Below are 18,726 nucleotides of genomic sequence, written 5' to 3' on the forward strand. Positions count from 1 at the left end.
CCCAGACAGACGACCCACAGGGAGGTAAAGATATCTCCTGAATTAACCCCAGAACAACGAACAGAGGTCATTGAGATGATCCACTGAAACCAGGACGTGTTCTGTACACAACTGGGCCATACGACACTGGTCCAACATCGTATTGTCACCAGCTCTGGAGTAAGGGTGATGATAAGACTGTACTGAATACGGAAGCTAAAAGGGAAGAAATTAGGATGGAAGTGAAGAAGATGCTGGAACTCGGAATTATTGAAGAATCCCACCGTCAGTGGTCCAGCCTGATCGTCCTTGTCCCCAAGCCTGATGGCACCCTGAAGTTTTGCAACAACTTCCGGAAATTGAATGAAGTATCCCAATTTGATGCCTATCTGATACCATGCATTGACGAGCTAATTGATCAGTTAGGCAAGGCCTGATATCTAACCACTCTGGATCTGACCAAAGGATATTGGCAAATTGCCCTGGCCAAGGATGCCAAAGAAAAGACTGCCTTTTCTACCCCCGATGGCCTGTTTCAATACACTGTCCTCCCTTTCAGACTCCATGGGGCCCCCCTGCAACATTCCAATGACTTATGGCTAAATTACTGCGACTCCATGCCAAGTATGGCGCCGCCTATCTAGACGACATAGTCATCCATAGCCCTGACTGGGAAACACACCTAGGAAAAGTAGAAGCAGTGCTAGATGCCCTGCGGAAGGCCGGCTTCACTGCTAACCCTTTCAAGTGTGTGATAGGACTAGCTGGGGCCAGATACCTCGGGTATGTAGTAGGGAGAGGTTTGGTGAAACCCCAACGGAACAAAGTGGAGGCAATACAAGGTTGGCCTCGACCAGTCTGCAAAAAGCAGGTCAGAGCATTTCTAGGGATAGTAGGATACTATTGGAGATTCATCCCTCATTTCGCCACAAGAGCAGGGCCATTGACGGATCTGATAAAAGCTTGGGGCCCTGAGATAGTAAAGTGGACTGATATGACAGAAGAAGCATTTGCAGATTTAAGGACAACCCTGTGCTGCCATCCAGTACTCATAGCCCCAGACTTCGAGAGAGAATTCATCCTACAAACAGACGTCTTGGAGGTAGGGCTAGGAGCTGTCCTTTCACAGATGGTGGGGGAGGAGGAACACCCAATCTTGTACCTCAGCCGGAAACTCCTCCCCAGGGAACAAAAGTATGCTGTTGTTGAAAAGGAACGTCTGGCGGTAAAATGGGCTATGGAGACTTTCCGTTACTATCTACTGGGGCGGCGGTTTACCCTCGTGACAGACCACGCCCTGCTCCAGTGGATGCACAGGAACAAGGAGAAGAACGCAAGAGTGACTAGGTGGTTCCTATCCCTGCAGCCCTTCCGTTTCCGGGTACAGCATAGGGCTGGAAGCCAACATGGCAATGCTGATGGCCTATCACGACAACCACTGCCTCTCATCCCAAGTAGCCCAACCCCATGGTTTGAGTAGGGGGGGGATATGTGATACAGCATGGCCAGAGGGCAGCAGGAGAGTGTTAGAAGGGAGCCTTATTCCCTGTAAGGAGAAGAAAGTTTGCTATAGATTAACTAGAGCACCTGAAACCAATTAGAGCACCTGCAGTCAGTCACATGATAAAAACCCCTGCTTCAATCAGACAGTGTGGGAGTTGGAGCAGAAAGGATTGGTATTGGAGCAGAGAACAGTTTGAAGGAGTTGGAGCAGAGAACAGTTTGAAGAGAAGCAGAGGAAAGTTTGGAGGAGTGCTGCGGTGGGCTAAGAAGTCCAAGACCCTAGGTAAGGGGCACCTGGCTTATGCAGAGGGAGGGCAGGAAGCCCCCCCCCCCCACAAGCTGAAGGGCAGGAGAGGGAAGTAGCCCAGGGGAAAGAACTGCCAGTTCAAGTGGTTCACCACTATCCTCAGGGCCCCTGAGCTGGGACCTGGAGTAGAGAGCGGGCCCAGGTCCCTCCCTCTCCACTCCCCTCCTCAAGGACACTAGTGGGGCAATTAATATTTCAATTCAGGGGCAAGAAATGGCGCCCTGAACCCCACCCCAAAGAAGAGAAAGCACGAGACCCATCATAATAGTGCCAGCAATTTGCCGCATATGTTAACTTACTATTTAAGATGTTGTCTTGGAAAGCACTTTCTTAGGTCTTAAAAAAAACCCAAACCCAACTGCCTTTTTCCTTTCATTACACTTGTGTCATCTTCTGTTGTATGTTTTCTCTTCCTCCTTCAGTGTGTCTTAGTATTCCATCCTTCTTCCTCTCCTTGTTTTGCATTATCTACTTCCTTTCCTTCCCCACTAACTGTGATCTCACTCATCCCTCTAAGTTTGCTAAATACGCTCTCACTCAACATCAGTCATCTCCTTTTCCTTGCCCCTCTTTTCAGTTGGGTTACTTGATCCCCAGTTCTGCTTCTGTCTGTCTCTCCCTCCCTCCTCCTTGTCTGGGGTCTAGAAGAGAGAAATAGACAGAAACTACTGTCTCCCCATTTTGACTACCTAATTGCTGACAACCAATTTTATCAGGTGTTCTGGCTTGGACACTTGGCTTTTTGCTGCAGAAAAAGAAACCGGAATAGCTCTTATCAGCAAAAATATCACTGCTGTTGACATTTGACCCTGGAAGCACTGGCACCCTGAATTCAGAATATAAACAGGAGAATACTGATTCAGAGTCTCTAACAAAGGTTGCTTATACTTCAGGTGCTTCAGATGATGTCTCTCTTGCCAGATGTAACCAAAAAAGCTACAAAGACGTGTAATTAAAATGTCTCAAATAGGATTTGCAATATAAGAGGCAGTGTGGCCTAATGGATAGAACACTGGACTGGAACTCAGGGGAACTGGGGCTGCCATTGACCTTCTGGATAACCTTGGGCAAGTGACTTCAGCTCTCTGTATCTCGTTTTCCCTCTCTGTAAACTGGGGATGTTAGTTCCTTTATAAAGTGCTTTGAAATCTACTGGTGAAAAGTGCTGTATAAGAGTTAGATATTTTGTTAAATGCTAGGAAATACGTCTCAGTGTGTACTTTACTGTACTGAGCAAAATAGATAAATCTCTCCTTCCAAGTCTGAGAGACTTTCCTCTGACTTTTTAGAATATGCGTTATAGGCGTATAACTATTTGATTTTAGGAAATCCTGTCCTTTCCTGTGTCATGCTAAGGTGCTTTACTAGTTTATATATTTCCTGCAGATGCTTGCAATTCTCTGTCTTGAACGCTTGCACTCTTTCACACATGTTGATAATTTGTCACATCATGATGCTTTTCTCTTAATCGGTGCTTGATTTTATATAAGAGTATTGAGGCCCTTCCCACACCACCTCCACAGATACAGAAAGCCTTTAGTCGTTCTTTGAGCATTGCCTGCATGGATCCTCACCTTAAGTGACATGCATATCCTATGCATGTGAGGTTAGCATGTTCTGGAAAACAGTATCTGTTGGGGGTTTTGTGTACCTTACCTAAGCCTTTACATCCCATGCCAAAGATATAGAAGGGGGCTAACACCCTTCCAAACCTTGACTTGGTCCTGAATAGACAGCAACAAGGAACTAAAGGTAGTGACACACCTGGATCTTCTGCATTTGTTAAGATCAGTGTCCTGAGCTCCCAACGCGTTCAGCATTGGGGGTTTATTATTCCAGTGATTAGCCATAGTTTCTATAATTATATGTACAGTGGGAACATTAAGTCTCTAAAGTATTGTCTTCATCTTGGTTACCTCTGGTGTGAAACTCAGAGATCAAATGTGAGGTTCTAAAGTTAGTAAAATGTTTTTTGATGAGGGAAGAGTTGTAGGGAAATAACAGATGCAGAAAATTTTGGGGTGATGGGAATAAGATCAAGGACTGTAACTGACTGAAAACCTTAATTTCTCACTGCCACACACAATCAGATTAATCATTCACTGTCCTCTTGAAATTTGGTCATCTTCAGAAAATGAATTAAGTGATTTCAGATATTTGTAATCTTCCCTTATGTTTAATACTAATATTTGTGCTTTTACAAGCATATTTTCCCATTGATTAAAAATATTTTTATCTCCTCATTTTCAGTGTGACTGGTCCACACAAATGAGAGAGGAGGCTGATTTGCTGTTTTCTCTGTACAAAATACTGTCATGTGCAAAAGAAAACAAACATTTCTTTCACTGTTTGCAATCTTGGACATTCGTTATAACAATATAGACAAAATTATATTTCTCTGATTGTTAAATTGACTGTATCCCTTTAAATTCTGTGATGAATATTATATATAATTTTTTTGCCGTCCAATCACGTGCTGGTCTACAGAAGTTTCCTGTTGAAAATGAATCATTTGGAAATTACATGGTCTCTTGGTACATTTTGCTTTGCTTGTCTAGCCTCTCAAGTATTCTTTGGACATTCTTTGCGTGGATAAGCTCCTGTAATCTTGCAGTGTCTGCTGCTGCTGATGATGATGGAAGATTGATTGTTTTCTGCATTTCAGGATCATTGGGACTTGAGTCCTTGGAGAGCCTGTGGCGATCCCTTTTGAGGTTTGCATGCTCTGCTTTCCCTTTCCATACACTTTTCTTCTTGTGAGTTTTTTGTTTTTGTTTTTGTTTTCCTTTTGCTTTGTGTGTTTACTAACTTTGTTAGTTTGGTGTTAACTGTTCAGAGTTCACTTCACTCTGGCACCACTTGCCCCATTAGTTGAGGCTATGCTTGTAATTCAGTGGGGTACAGATGGTAGGCCTAAACTAGATGGAATAGTTCACGTTTGCATGCTGCAATGTCCACTCAGTACATTAGTTTTGCTTTTGGGAGCTATGAAGTTACCTGAAGTGTTATACAGTTTGGAAATTTCTAGTAACTTCTAATACCTTGCTATCTCCTGAGAATAGCGTTGACATGGCAGACAGCACACAATGTGCAATAGCGTCATCTGCACACTTGTGTTCACACACCCGATCAATGCCAGCACTCTGGGTTTGTTGTGAATGGGTAATTCAGTTAAGGAGTTCAGACCCTAGCACTATTGCAGGTCTTCTTTTGATCATCTTTTCTTTATCAGAGGATCTTAAAATTTAGACACAGTAGTAAATATTTTTCTTTATTTATAAAATTATATACTGGATCTATTTTTAATAAAATAGATCAAATCAACTTTGTAAGTGCCAAATAGTTATTGAGTTTTTAAAGTGTAACTACCAAAATAAAAAAATGTTTCTGACTCTCACTTTAGTTCAGTTCTTTCACACTTGTAAATCAAGCCTTTTTTGCATCTTAAAATAACACTGGGCAAATTTAACATTAATATTTCATGTTTCTATCAAGATTAGATGCCAAAATACTTGGGCTTATCTAGATTAGGGATATCTATGCAAGTATATCCACCCAGGTTCAAACACACCGATGTAGACTTCCCTAAATGGACATGTCCTGCATTTGTAAATTATACATGGGAATCTTCTCTTGCATCCCCAAGAGCACAGCAATGCTCTAGTACTTTAGGACAAAAAGTGAAGGTCTTGCGCAGCTAAAACTTCAGGGAATATTTAGATCTTTCAGAATACTTTTGACATTTTGGATTTACTCAAGACATCCAGGACATTACTGTTTCGCTTAATAAAAAGTCATGGAGTCTTTAGTGATCACAGGTGGTCATGGCCTCTGTTTTGTCTTTAGTGACTGATTATTATACAGGAGAGTCCTATGATTCCCTTAGGTCTTAAACTCAATGAATCTACATGCACAGGAACTATTCCCATATTTCTTTAATGTGCATAAACATACACACTTCATTCTGGCTCTGTATTTCAACTTCAGTACCATAATGTCTCCTTTTGGGTAATGCATTTTAAATGGCGGCCCAAATCCATAATTATGATAGTCTTAAGCTTGATTTTGAAACACACATAAAAAGGAAACTAAATTAAAAAATACAAATAAACCAACGAATATTGAACTCAAAATGAAGGCATGCTGGCAGTCCTTAGCTTGCACAAGTGTTTTTCTTCCAAAAGAGTATGAGTGAATGGCTGTCTTAAATTGACTTTCATCAGGGCCATTTAAATATAGCTGATTGTATTAACTATAGCAGTCTTCTGCTAATTATATGACAGAAATCTCTGATTCCATAAGTTTTGATGCCTAAGAGTGTGCAGTTCAGTGATTACAGGTACATGCACGTGAGCATTAGCTGTAATGTTTGAGTGCCTGTTTTGATTCAAACTTGATAAACAATTTAATCAAAGTGAATTTTTTGAAAGTAAATGAAACATCAACTCATCTGTTTGTCAACGCATATTATAGCATAGGTTTTTCTATCCATTTTAGATGCATTTACTGTAGACCAAGCTTTAGTCAAAGTATGGCTTTAACAAGTAGAATTGGACATGCAATGAGTCCCTAATATCAGCAGATGCATTTTGGGAGTACAAGGCTCCTTTAAAAATAGATATTTGAAAACAACCCCTGGGCATGGGCAAAATTTCATTTAAATGTTTCCACCACTTGAAGACTTTTGTAGTAAGAATTGTATTCTAATATGTGCAAACTGCAAGTTGTGAGAATACTCAGTAGTAATGTGTGCTTTGTGGCATTTGAGTAAAGAGATGCCATGTAGTGAGATACAATTGCAACTGCATTTATGAGATCAGCATGGCATTGTTTCCCTTGTGATGAACAATGCTGCCTAAAAAGATGATTATCTTGTATTTAAAGGAAAACCCATAACTATGTTAATGGAATTTTAAGGGTATGATATTCCAGAAACAAACTTGAATGATGTAGTCTGAAATCACTAATGAGATTTGGACTGCAGCATACTAGAGCAATTTAGGGATGGAATAAGATCCAGGGCTGCCTGGGGGGGGGAGGGGGCAAATGGGGAAATTTGTCCCGGGCCCCACAGGGGCCCCCACAAGAGTTTTTCGGGGTCCCTGGAGCGAGGTCCTTCACTCACTCCGGGGGCCCCGGAAAACTCTCGCGGGGCCCGGGCCCTTGGAGCTTCTTCCGCTCCGGGTCTTCAGGGCACTTCGGTGGCGGGTCCTGGAGTGGAAGGACCCCCCGCTGCCAAATTACCACTGAAGTGAGGGCCCCCCGCCGTCAAAGACCCCAGGCCCCCTGAATCCTCTGGGCAGCCCTGATAAGATTGCTCCCAATTTTTTAAAAAGTTGACTTCCAGTCTGGCTCTTTATTCTTGTGACGATCAGACCTGTAACAGTATTTTAGCAAGCAATAAAGAGTCCCGAGAAGTGGGTATTCACCCATGAAAGCTTATGCTCCAATACTTCTGTTAGTCTGTAAAGTGCCACAGGACTCTTTGCTGCTTTTTAAAGATCCAGGCTAACATGGCTACCCCTCTGATAGCATTTTAACAGATTTCTCCATGTACAGTTTTTCAGATTTCTTAAAGATTTTTCTGCCTTTTCAAAGAGAGCAGATCAGTTGTCTAAATGACCTGATGGTAGCTCTGTTAGTTTCTTTTTGTTTTATTTTGGCAGCAGTGTTGAAACAAGATGATGTAGTCCCCTTCATATTTTCTAAAAGAAGCCAATGTTCTGCAGTTTAGCGTACAGCATGGGAAGTGGGAGAGAGTGCACCAGATCAGTTTTTAGGTTGCTAGAACAACTCTAGACAGCAAGCAAGTTCCAGTCATTCTGTGACATCCGGGGTTAGTCACAAGTAGTCAGACTGTCTCAGCAGTGTATTGCAAATGGCCATGTATTGTTGCATACTAGCACCTACACTTGCCAGCCTTCTGCTTTACTGCATCTATTACTAATGTGCTTAATATTGCTAGCTACTAAAGCTCCGGGTGGATGTTAAAGGGTAGAGTGAGCATGTGAACTAAGCCTTGCCAGTGAGACACAAGTTTTGTCTTTAATGTCTGCTGTGCATTGTTCATGGCAGTCAAGTGTAAGTGATCAACTCTGCTCAATGCATGTGTGCACATTTGTGGTCCAGTTGTTTAATGTAAATGATTTAGACACAAGTGCATCATGTGGGGATGTTTAACTTTATACAGAAGGAATGTATAAAGTTTGTTTAAAATGACTATTCAGATAAGGTCTTGTTAGACCTTAACTCTCCAGCTTCATTAGGCTGATACTCTGAACTTTTTTTCATTTTGATTTGTCCCAGCATTTTCCTTTATGGTTCACCATTAGATATTGATCAGTTGAAGCTCATTTTGAGACTCGTTGGAACCCCAGGGCCTGAGCTTTTGAAGAAAATCTCCTCAGAGTCTGTGAGTTTATACTTTGATTGTAATATATGCCCTTTTGGGAGTCAGTGTTCTACCTCTGTTCTGCCCTCTCGTAGTCTGTCTATACTTTGTGATCTTTTTTTCTGGATTTTTGGTCATTTTTCCTTTTTCCTTTTTCTCCCTTGGGGTGTCCGTGTGTTCATATTTTGCCTGATCTCTCTCCCTCCTTCCCTACCCATGGTATGAACTCCTCTTTCCCATCTCACTTTACGTTTTCCTGACTTCTTTTTGGGGGTCTGTACTTCACAAAGGATCTCACGGGCAGACACTACTGGAGAAGCACCTCTTATGGTTGGGATCTTGGGACTTACACCAATCACTGTTTCTCTAGATTGCCTATCCAAGGGACTCTCTATGGGCAAATGATCCCATCCAAAAATGAGCATGACACCTAAATATGTGCAATTTCTCTATGGGAGTTTGTGTGTTCTTCCCAAAGCAGTCTTTCATACGACAGCAGAATGAGCTGCTGCTGCCGCCACCACTGAGACTTTTGTTTTCAGAGCATAAAATCCAAACTGCATTGCAGGTGCTGAATTAGGAAAGAGATGGCCACCATGGAAGAAGTGCACAGCCAGCCTAGCCACTTCAAACAGTCATGCTGTGCTAATGTATGTGTTAATTTGCACTGTACTTTTGCCAGCATGTATGTTATCTGTGACCACTGAAGCTTTATTTAGACAGACTCCTGTTTAAATGGTGACCAGTGTCTTCAGTCTTTCCTACCACCTTTGCCATGTACAAATGTTTATTGCTGGATTAAGAACCAATTTGGGGAGGCAAAGTATAAAATATATCACACTTAATTTTACCTGTTCACAAAATTAAAATACACAGAAGTTACACCAAGGGGATATGCCTTTTTTTTTTTTTTTTTTTTTTTTTAAAGAGAGTATATGGGGAAATTGGGGAGCAGCAGAAGCTAATGGGTTGCTAATGCATAGTAAGTACTGATGTAATGAACTGGCTTACAGGTTTCTAGTGGCAAGCTGCAGAAAAGTGGTACTGAGGTACTTGTTAAAGAATCAGAGTATCAGTTTGGTGGGGAATGAGTAGATTATTTCATATATCATATGTGGGAGCAGAAAGGTTTGACCTCTATCAGACGTGCGAGAAATCAGATGAGGCCAGAACTGGCAGATGAGCAGGTCAGGTATAGGGAGAGCTAGAACTTGGTGGCCAAGAGGTGTCCTGAAGATCTGGTGGGCTGAAGCATTGTGAATCAACAGAACTTTGGGCGTGGGCAGATTTGGAGAAGGACATAAAAGGACTTACAATAAGGCATGAAATCTGTGAGCAATTCACAGAATGAGTATCACTGTAGTTGTCATTTTGTTGAAGTTACAGTATGCAGAGTTGCAAAGAAAATGTATCTGAGTGACTGCACTATTACAAATCTGAGAAGTGAACTCATACTCAGAATTGAGATGAGCTAGACAGATGTAATTAATAGTATTCCCCTTGTCAAGTAAGAGGATAGCCATCTTTTATGGTGATTGAAGGAAGTTAAGCAAGAATTGAGTGATGTGTTTGAGCAGGTAGGCGGAGTATAAATTGAGAAAGAACACTCTGCTCAAGTTTTCACTGACCTCAACATAAAAATGGTACTGGAATGTTTATGAAATGCTGAACACTAGTAAGGGGTGGTAGATGGAGAGGAGAAGAGGGTTGAGAACAAAGCCTTATGGGATCCTTCTATAGTGGTGTAGTATTGTCTCCTTTGGAGTAAAGCAAAACCTGGGGTGCAGATACACCAGAGGCAGAGGCGGCTCTATGTTTTTTGCCGCCCCAAGCACGGCAGTCAGGCAGCCTTCAGCGGCGTTTCCGCAGGAGGTCCGCCGGTCCCGCGGATTCGGTGGCGGTTCTGCAGGTGATCTGCCGGTCCCGCGCCTTCTGCATACACGCTGCCGAAGCCGCGGGACCAGCGGACCTCCTGCGGAAACACCGAAGGCTTCCTGACTACTGCCCTCACGACGATCGGCATGCCGCCCTGCCCCTAGCTTGCTGCCCCAGCCACGCGCTTGTTGTGCTGGTGCCTGGAGCCGCATTACATTATGGTAAAAGACTGAGGGGAGGGTGCAGTAACCAACTGGCATTCATGGATGCCTCACATGGTGAAGCTATTGAAGAGATGAGATTTTTCTCCAGTATTGTGCTGAGATAGCTAATAGCAATTTGATTTGGTGGGTTTCTTTGTGATGTGATAGCTGTGGTTTTTATCATGACAGGGATAGTTATGCTTATGGGAGTCATGAAGATATGTAGAGATATGGTCTCTAGAGTGAAGGTGGCTATTTTAGAGTGAGCAGTTTTGGTGGGGGAATATTGGCAATTTTAGCAGGAGCTGGGTGGAATTTAAAAACTACATCACAATTTAAAAGAATATGTGGGGAAAACGGCATGAAAATGGCAATATCTCCCTTTCAGAAAAAGCCTGAATAAATGTGCCTTGCAGGATCTTGAGAAGATCAGTAAGTAAAAACACTGGCCTTATCTAGACTAGAGAAATAGGTTGTTTTAAAACACATTAGGTAATATGGGTGTATTAACATGACTCTAAAGACTGGTTTAGACAAGATATAACACTTTTAAAGATGTTAGCTTGTCATGGTCAACCTTAATTTCTTTGTGTTTAAAAACATGTTAGATAAAGTAACACATTTTTAAATGCAAACTTTCTTCATAGTTTAGCCTGGGCTACAGCAAAGAATTGAATTCCAGACTTGAGGGCCTGCCACTGTCACCAGCTCCTGATATCTCATCTACAGACTTTTAGCTCGAAGATCTCTTCTCAGACATAGAGGTGAAGCCCATTTGGATACACTTGGGTATTTGAATATATAGAAGCAGCCCAGGATCTAATAAGCATCCTAGGTCGCAAATCTGAGTTACAAAAGATGGGTGGACCTTCCCATTCAGTGGAAAGGGCACCTTCTCCATTTCCTTTGATAGTTTTCTTCAGACTACCATTATCACCTCAGACTAATTTGGAGTGGACTTCGCCCTGTTAGCCATGATTCTCAGCCAGACACAGAAAAAGCACTGTGATAGAACTGATGAACGATGTGGAGCTGAATTTCAAGGATGTAGTGTGTGGGTTGCAACCCATTGATATATCACTAGCTTCCCCATCAGCCTCATGTAAATGTTGAATAAGAGAGAGAATAGATTTTAGGATCTGGCTGAACTTCATGCAAGAGAGAGCTTTAGGTTAACTAACTATCCCCTTACTCACCTCTGGTAGGTCTACTTGAAGAGAAATGTAAAGTTAGGAGGATAGAGATGATTGTGATGTGATCATGAATGGATGCTGTTTACATAGAGGAAAGTATCAAACTCTTTGCAGTGTGTGGCAGGAAGGGTACAGAAAGCAGTTAAATGAAGGCATGCAATGAGAGCGTTTGAAGAGTTGAGTGAGGAGTTTCAGTGACTTTAGAAATTGCAGAATGATTAAAATATTACAGATTAGAGAGGGGTCTTGTTGGACTAAGAGGCCTTTCTAAGTCCTTTACTAAACTATGACTTTTTTTTTTGGTTTGGTGCATCAATATTTCCCCTGTTGATGATCCCAAGTCCTGCAGGGTTCAAGTTCAATGTTATATTGGGACTTCCGGGTAGGTGGACTACTATGGGCCTAGATTGTCAAAGTAGCTGACAAGTATGCAAGCATGTTGTAGTGTTCTGAACTGCGGAAGTTTGGGAGAAAAACCGAGGGATAGGATTTGACCCAAAGGGCAGAAGGTATAGGGTACAGTACTTCAGGTGATAGCTATAGCGGTGTGGAAAAGAGGGCAGTTTTGGTGAATTGGAGATTAAATTTATGTTATGCGTTGATGACTAAGCAGTTGATCCTGCAGGAGAAATTACTGATCTGGCCAAGGATGTGGTTGATTTTGTTTGGTGTCAGATTGGGAGAAACAAAAGGTGCTAAGGGGAGGAGAATATTTTGGCTGTCATTGAAACTACCACCTGTAGGCTGAGGAGAGGCTGGATGAGGTGAAGGAAGGAAGGATTAGGTTAAAGAGGTGAATAATTCAGGGTTTGTCTACACAAACAATTAGTCTGCGGCAAGATCAAATTTTAATCTGCCATGGACTATCTGTGTGGATACTGCTGATGAGGACTAGATCAGAGGTCACTAACCAACTGCTAATGGACCTCAGCAGGGTCTGCATGGACAGTTGTCAGTGGAAGGTTAATGCATGATAGATTCACACACACCAGGTTGCTGCAAACTAAATGTTCATATGAACAAGCCCTGAATTTTAGATTTAGAGATAGCATTAGGAAAAAGCGACAGATATTGGGAAGTCCAGGTGGGTGAGGTAATCTTTCTTTTTCTTGGACCAATTCCAGTAGAAGATATTACCTCACCCACCTTGTCTCTTTAATATCCTGGGACCAACACAGCTACAACAACACTGCAAACCATATTTTGAGAAAGAATGTTTGAGGCATAATTTGAAGATGGTGATGCCACTCTCTGTGCCAGTGGTGTGAGAACAATGGGTGTGATAGAGGCTGGGTAAGGTCAAGGGGGCTAGATTAGTTTGTATATCAGGAGGGACTCTTCAGAATATAGGCACCGAGTTGAGCAACAGTGATTTACTTCTATGAAGGAAAAGCAGAGTTCCTTTTGTCTGAGTCCACACTCAGAATCTTTTGCATAAAATACAGGAAAGTATTGACACTGCTCTGTTTTGTACTGTACGAAGATAACCTTGAGCTAACTTGATGGGGATATATGTGTGGGGCAGGGATGATGTTCTTATAACAAGCTCTGGATTTGCTTTGTTTGCATTTGACCCCGGCAGGGTTTTCTGCCTCATTTTAGTTGCTGTTAAACTCTCTCCACTTCTGTTCAGTGACATCGGCTAATATTTGATTTTGTGCAATGCTAATGTCTTGCTAACCCTGCGTTTGTTGTCTACCATCACTTCACCCACATATCACACTGCCTGCATAGCTGTTCAGAGGGAAGGTGCCAGTTGCTGAGCTAATATCACCAGCATCTAGGCCACAAGGGTCTTGACAGCTTCCTGTGCAGTAAGTCAGTAAAGCTATGCATTTAAAGCCAGTTCAGAGGATCAGTTTTTTCAGTGGCCACATGTGAATGCAACAGCCTGGGTGAACTGTTGAGAAGTTTCAAAGAGGCTAATCTGTAAATTAAGTTTGAGTTTGGCTGTTAAACTTATGTCTGTTTGTGCTGACAGGCTATTAGCGATTGAGAATTAGGAATCACTTGCTTTAGCTGCTCACTAGTCCTCATCACTAAAACCTCACAAGTATGTCTGACAGATTGAGTGGTTCTTGCCTGTTTGATCTGTGCCTTGGGGGGGAGGGGCAGAAGAAATAGTTTGTATGCAGCTGTGTTTCTATGTTTAAAATGATTTTTTGCACTGTTCTTAACAAAGCCCTTGACTAGGCACCTAAGATATTAACCAGCTTCAGCAGATCATGCGTCTGACGGGAACACCCCCTGCATATCTGATTAACAGGATGCCCAGCCATGAGGTGAGACCTGACAGGATGTACAGGGCTTTGCAATTCAGGTCACCACTTCTTGGGTTCACTAAATGCTTGCATGAGGCATGGGATGGGCACTAAGATAACTGCCTGCTACAGCAAGACTTTAAAACAACCTTAAAGCAAATTTCAAAGTAGAACAATGCAGACTAAACTTGTCGGCCTCTGGGATGTAGGAGAACCTGAATGATTTGTTGGTTTTAGAATATCACTTAACAGTTGAATGATTTACCACTGGATACCGTGAAGATGTCTATATATCATAGCAGTATATGATATGCTTCTTATGCCTCTTAGAGGAGGCAGTAAGCTTTTGCAATAGATCTCTGGGCTGTATTTTGTTTCCACTTTTGCACAAACCATGGAGCAAGTCCTGACTGTCATTATCTCTAACCTCTTCCTCCCACCATGGATGGTTGGTAGGTGAGAGAGGGTAAAATTGATGTGTCTAATAAGAGTCACAGAGGTGAGAGCAGGAGAATCAAAGTAAGTAGGCAATGTATACACAACAAAATACTTCTGACAAATTGAGGCGCACTCTATATCTTGATGGTTGGGAGATGTTCTTTAACAAAACATTTATTTCCACAGGCAAGAAACTACATCCAGTCTTTGTCCTACATGCCAAAGATGAACTTTGAAAATGTGTTTATTGGTGCCAATCCACTGGGTAAGGCTTGCAGCACTTCTCCTGGGAAGGGGATTTAGTGGCAGATATTGTTAGGTCTTGCTCATTGATTTGGAGACTTGGGATTTTCCCGTTGGGTTAGTGTGAGGATGCATTTGTTTAGATGGGTTCTTGGTGGTGGAGAGGGAAGTGAGTGAGTCAGCAGTTCCATCTACTTTCAAGAACACCATTCTAATAGACCATTAGGAACTTTGTTCCACAGCAAGGTGTATAAAATAAACATTGCAACCTGCAGCATGACTAATAATCCCTGATATAAATCGCTAGTTAAATATAAAATGTAAAATCCTTGACACTTTGATTTGGGCCTCTAAAGTAGGAGATATGTACCAGTTAATGTTTCAGCTAGCTGCTTGGCACTGACTTCCAGGGAGCTGCTTCTGCATTGTGTTAATACAGATCTTAATTATAATCCAGAGTATGTGCTGAGGGGAGGGAGAAACACTTGTTCTTGGCTTTGTCCCATACAACTAGCTGGTGGTGTCTATATTAAAAGTAGAATCCATTGCTGTATATTTTTTGACTAATTGCCATTTTAAAAGCTATCACTCCTGCTGGCTGTAAATGAGGAAGTGTGAAGCTGAATTCTAGCATATCTTGGAATACTGAGATTTGTTCACTCATGTTTGTTTTTGAGTACAGAGTAGTTCAATATGGAGATGCCTCATATACCTTGAAAGGATGGGGGCGGGGTTTCATGAAAAACTACAGACTTCCTGAGGTGGCACTCACATAAACTTGAGACTTAGAATAAAGTGTTTTGATGGCTCCCTGTGTGTAAAACTCCATTCTTTTCTCTGTCTCGGGGCTCTGATAGCTGTGGACTTGCTGGAGAAGATGCTGGTTCTGGACACAGACAAGCGAATTACTGCAGCTGAGGCACTGGCCCATGGCTACTTCTCTCAGTACCATGACCCAGATGATGAACCAGTGGCAGACCCCTATGACCAGTCCTTTGAAAGCAGAGAACTTGAGATTGAAGAATGGAAAAGTGAGTCTTGTGAAAGGTGGAATTACTGAGGCAAGCTGCATATCTTATAGCAGATGCCATGAGCTAACGTCGAACTATAGCTTTTGTGGTTGGTTGGAGCAAACCTTTGGAGGTGGAGAGCATGAGTGAGAGCTGATAGAAACGTTGTGTGCTCTGACATGGGATCTCATTAGTTTTGTTGCCTCTTCATTGGGAATACATTGTACTGTTCTCGTGACGTGCTGTGTATAGAATGAATACAGTCATTTGCTAGCTGGTAATACAAATATCAGTTCATGCAGACAATGCAGTTCAACCCTTTGGAGACTGCAAAAGTATATCGTGCTGGCATTCTGGAAGTAACATTGTGATGTAGACTGATTTGGCCTATCAGCCCATTAGCTTTTTTTACTCAGAATATCTAGAGCATGTTTTCTTTTTGAAACGTGGCTCTGAGGATTGGAATCCAACAGAAGCTGTGTTATAAAACTGCCATCTTGCTGTATTAAGTCTGTCACTCTTTCCCCCTCAGGTCTGACTTATGATGAAGTAGTCAGTTTTGTGCCACCGCCGCTTGACCAAGAGGAGATGGAGTCCTGAGAAACTGCCTGTCTTCTGTTTGTCCCACTTCACTGTGAGGGGAAGGCCTTTTCATAGGGACTCTCCAAATATCATTCAAGTGCCTCTTGACACAAAGATGTTCTCCTTGGTGGAGGGGTTTTGTGTGCGTGTTTGTGCGTGTGTATTGAATGGGGGGAGGGAGGAAGGCTGATTGTATGTAAACATGCTGCATGCTATCTTGTATTCTGCGTACAGCTTAGGACAAGCCTCTGAAGACCTATTTGTGACTCACTTTTTTTTTTTTTAAAGCCCTTCCACAATAACAGACAGCAACCAATTTGCACTGCTGCATGGGCAGACATAATGCGGGGAAGCTCAGTTAATTCTCAGTCACATTTGTTGCCATTAAAATGGTTCTCCTCTGAGGAAGTGACTTTATAGATAATGGAAGGTAGCTGTATACTTGAACAGAGCCCCCTGCTTTCTGCAGCAACAGATTTGGGGTGATGTCTTTTTCTGTTTTATGCCAGAGTGCTGATCTACATCCAAAGCCTCTTTCCAGTATTGTGTACCAGCAGAAAGTATGAATATTTCAGTTTGATTCTTGAAACACGAGAAGGATTTGTTTGAAAATGTAAATATGTTTTGTGCCTTAAATGAATGGGAAAAGAGTGAAAGTGAGTTTGGAGTTAACATTCTTGAATGGAATTCTGAGCCCACAGCTTTTCATGGGCTGCAGGTCGCCAGGCATGAACACTGTAACCAGGAAGTATACTTTCCAAGGCAACAGATTGTGTGCCGTTGGATTGGGAATCACCATACTTCTCCTTCTTCTTTTTCACTCATTCTGAGGCTTCCCAGCATTAGCGCCCAGTAGGTACTGGCAGAGGCTGGAGATGATTCATGCTGTGTCTGTGGGCCTGTGTACTTTATTCCTAACAAGATGGGGTGGGGTGTTTTTTTTGTTTTTGTTTTTGTTTTTTGCATGTTGTAGCTGTATGTGCATGAAGACCTACTTTTGTTGCGTTATCTTGGAGGAGGGCACTGGGGCAGTAAGTCTGCCAATGAAATCCTGTACTGAGCTCCTCTGCTGTAGGAAAATCACAGCATCCTCCCTCTTGTAGCACAACTCATTGTGAAGATATCTGCCATTCTGGGAGCTTTGATAAAATATATGGGACAGATAAACATGCACCTTTTCCTTTTCTCTGGTTTCAAAAGATTTGGATTTATAGGGTAAAGGATAAATCAAGTCCTTTAAAGGAGCAGATAAACATGAGACAATTTAATTGTCCAAACGTAGAAGTTATTTTGCCCCCAAAAAGAAGTTTCTTAGAAATGCTGGAGTCCAAAACAAAGAATAAGCATGCATGAAGTCAGAACCTCCCTTTCACTGTCTGTCTCTGTGTGGATGTGTAATTAACACTTTAATAAGGTGATTTTATTTTTACCCTCCTGGAAAAGAGCTTTTTGGCTATTTTAGTGGGTTGGTCTCTGCCTGAGGAAACAGGAAAAGGGAGTATGTTTAAAGACAAAGTTGGTTTGAATATTTTGTATTTTACAGGGATCCTGTGTGAATGAAATGACCATGTTTAGGGACTGGGGAGAGGAAAGTGTCGTTCAGTATTTTGTATACTGCAGCTGTCCTGGGTGGCTCAGATGCCCTTTTTTTAGGATGTAGAAGAAAAGGCATTTTCATACGTTCATATATTGCAGGCATCTCCTGTGTGGGAAGAGCAGGGTTTTTGCAGTATTTTGTATCTTGGTGGATCTTTGATATAAGAGTTGAGAGCAGCTGTTTTAATGTATTTATTCCTATGCATAAAGAGGCAGCAAAAAGGGGTGGGAGGTGGATGATAAAGCCATCAGTTTTTCCTAGAACACTTTCCAGTGAACTCTCTTTAGGTCAAACCCTCTTAGAGAAGCTTGGGATGGGGTGGAGAGAGCAATTATTTCATGTCTTGGGTACAGAACTCTCCCTCTGACCAAATTAAATTGACAATAGAAAACCTCCCTCTCTGCTGGATCTGCAGTCCAGGTATTTAAATGGAAATCCGTAAACCTTCAGCAAGACTATTTTTATCAGCCATGTTATGTGTAGATGCTACAGTGTGATTTCATGCAGAAATATTGCTCAAGATTTTTTTAAAATATAGACATTGCATGTATGAGTGGGAATGTTTCAAAGTCCAGACTCTAATGGGAGCTCCCATGGCACGCACTCCCTGTTTTCAGAGCGGTGCTGTTCTGCTGCCTGAATTCTGAACAGAAGTACACACTTCAAAAAAGAAATTCTGCTATTTTGTTTGTATCCATGAACTTTGCTGTAATCAGTTCTGCCATATATGATGTCACACAATACCACTGGTTTAAAATAAAACTTATTTTTCAGATTTATTGGCTGCTGGTGTTTACAAACTTGTAATGTTAAATGTTTCATTTAAGTGAATTTGGCTCCTCCAAGAGATTGCATGTTTGGTTTCATAGTGCATCCTAATTGATATAAAGGCTCAGGATGCATACCTTTCCTCCACTTACTCTGAAATCAGTGTGCACATTCCTTTGACCTGGCTTCTCCAACCAATACAGAGACAGTTTAGAGTTCGACCATGAATGTTGTCTGCGAGTGAAAAGTGTGCTTTCTAGTTCCTTGGCAGCTCTGTTAATGGAAACTTAAGAAGTGTTTGTCCAACATAATGGTCCAGGTTTTGCTTCTGTTTCAGTACTGACACTCTGCCCTTGGCCTCAGGGCCGGCTTTAGG

The 18,726-nt window shown here is 42.1% G+C and overlaps 1 protein-coding gene across 2 annotated transcripts in view; it reads left to right on the top strand.

Moving 5' to 3' along the window:
- The window catches only part of MAPK14 (mitogen-activated protein kinase 14), a 63,104-nt gene extending 44,743 nt beyond the window's left edge, over nucleotides 1-18,361 (top strand). Inside the window, exons 9-12 of one of the 2 annotated variants that reach the window (XM_050956611.1) lie at nucleotides 13,654-13,733; nucleotides 14,337-14,415; nucleotides 15,251-15,424; nucleotides 15,936-18,361. In XM_050956611.1, coding sequence (XP_050812568.1) covers nucleotides 13,654-13,733; nucleotides 14,337-14,415; nucleotides 15,251-15,424; nucleotides 15,936-16,003 — 401 coding nt within the window. In that variant the 3' untranslated portion in view covers nucleotides 16,004-18,361. Of the gene's footprint in view, nucleotides 1-8,121; nucleotides 8,202-13,653; nucleotides 13,734-14,336; nucleotides 14,416-15,250; nucleotides 15,425-15,935 lie in introns of both variants that reach the window. The other variant, XM_050956610.1, reaches the window with a different exon arrangement.
- Nucleotides 18,362-18,726: the final 365 nt, after the last annotated feature.

Source organism: Gopherus flavomarginatus, chromosome 5 (assembly GCF_025201925.1).
Source record: "Gopherus flavomarginatus isolate rGopFla2 chromosome 5, rGopFla2.mat.asm, whole genome shotgun sequence".
Lineage (NCBI taxonomy): Eukaryota > Metazoa > Chordata > Testudines > Testudinidae > Gopherus > Gopherus flavomarginatus.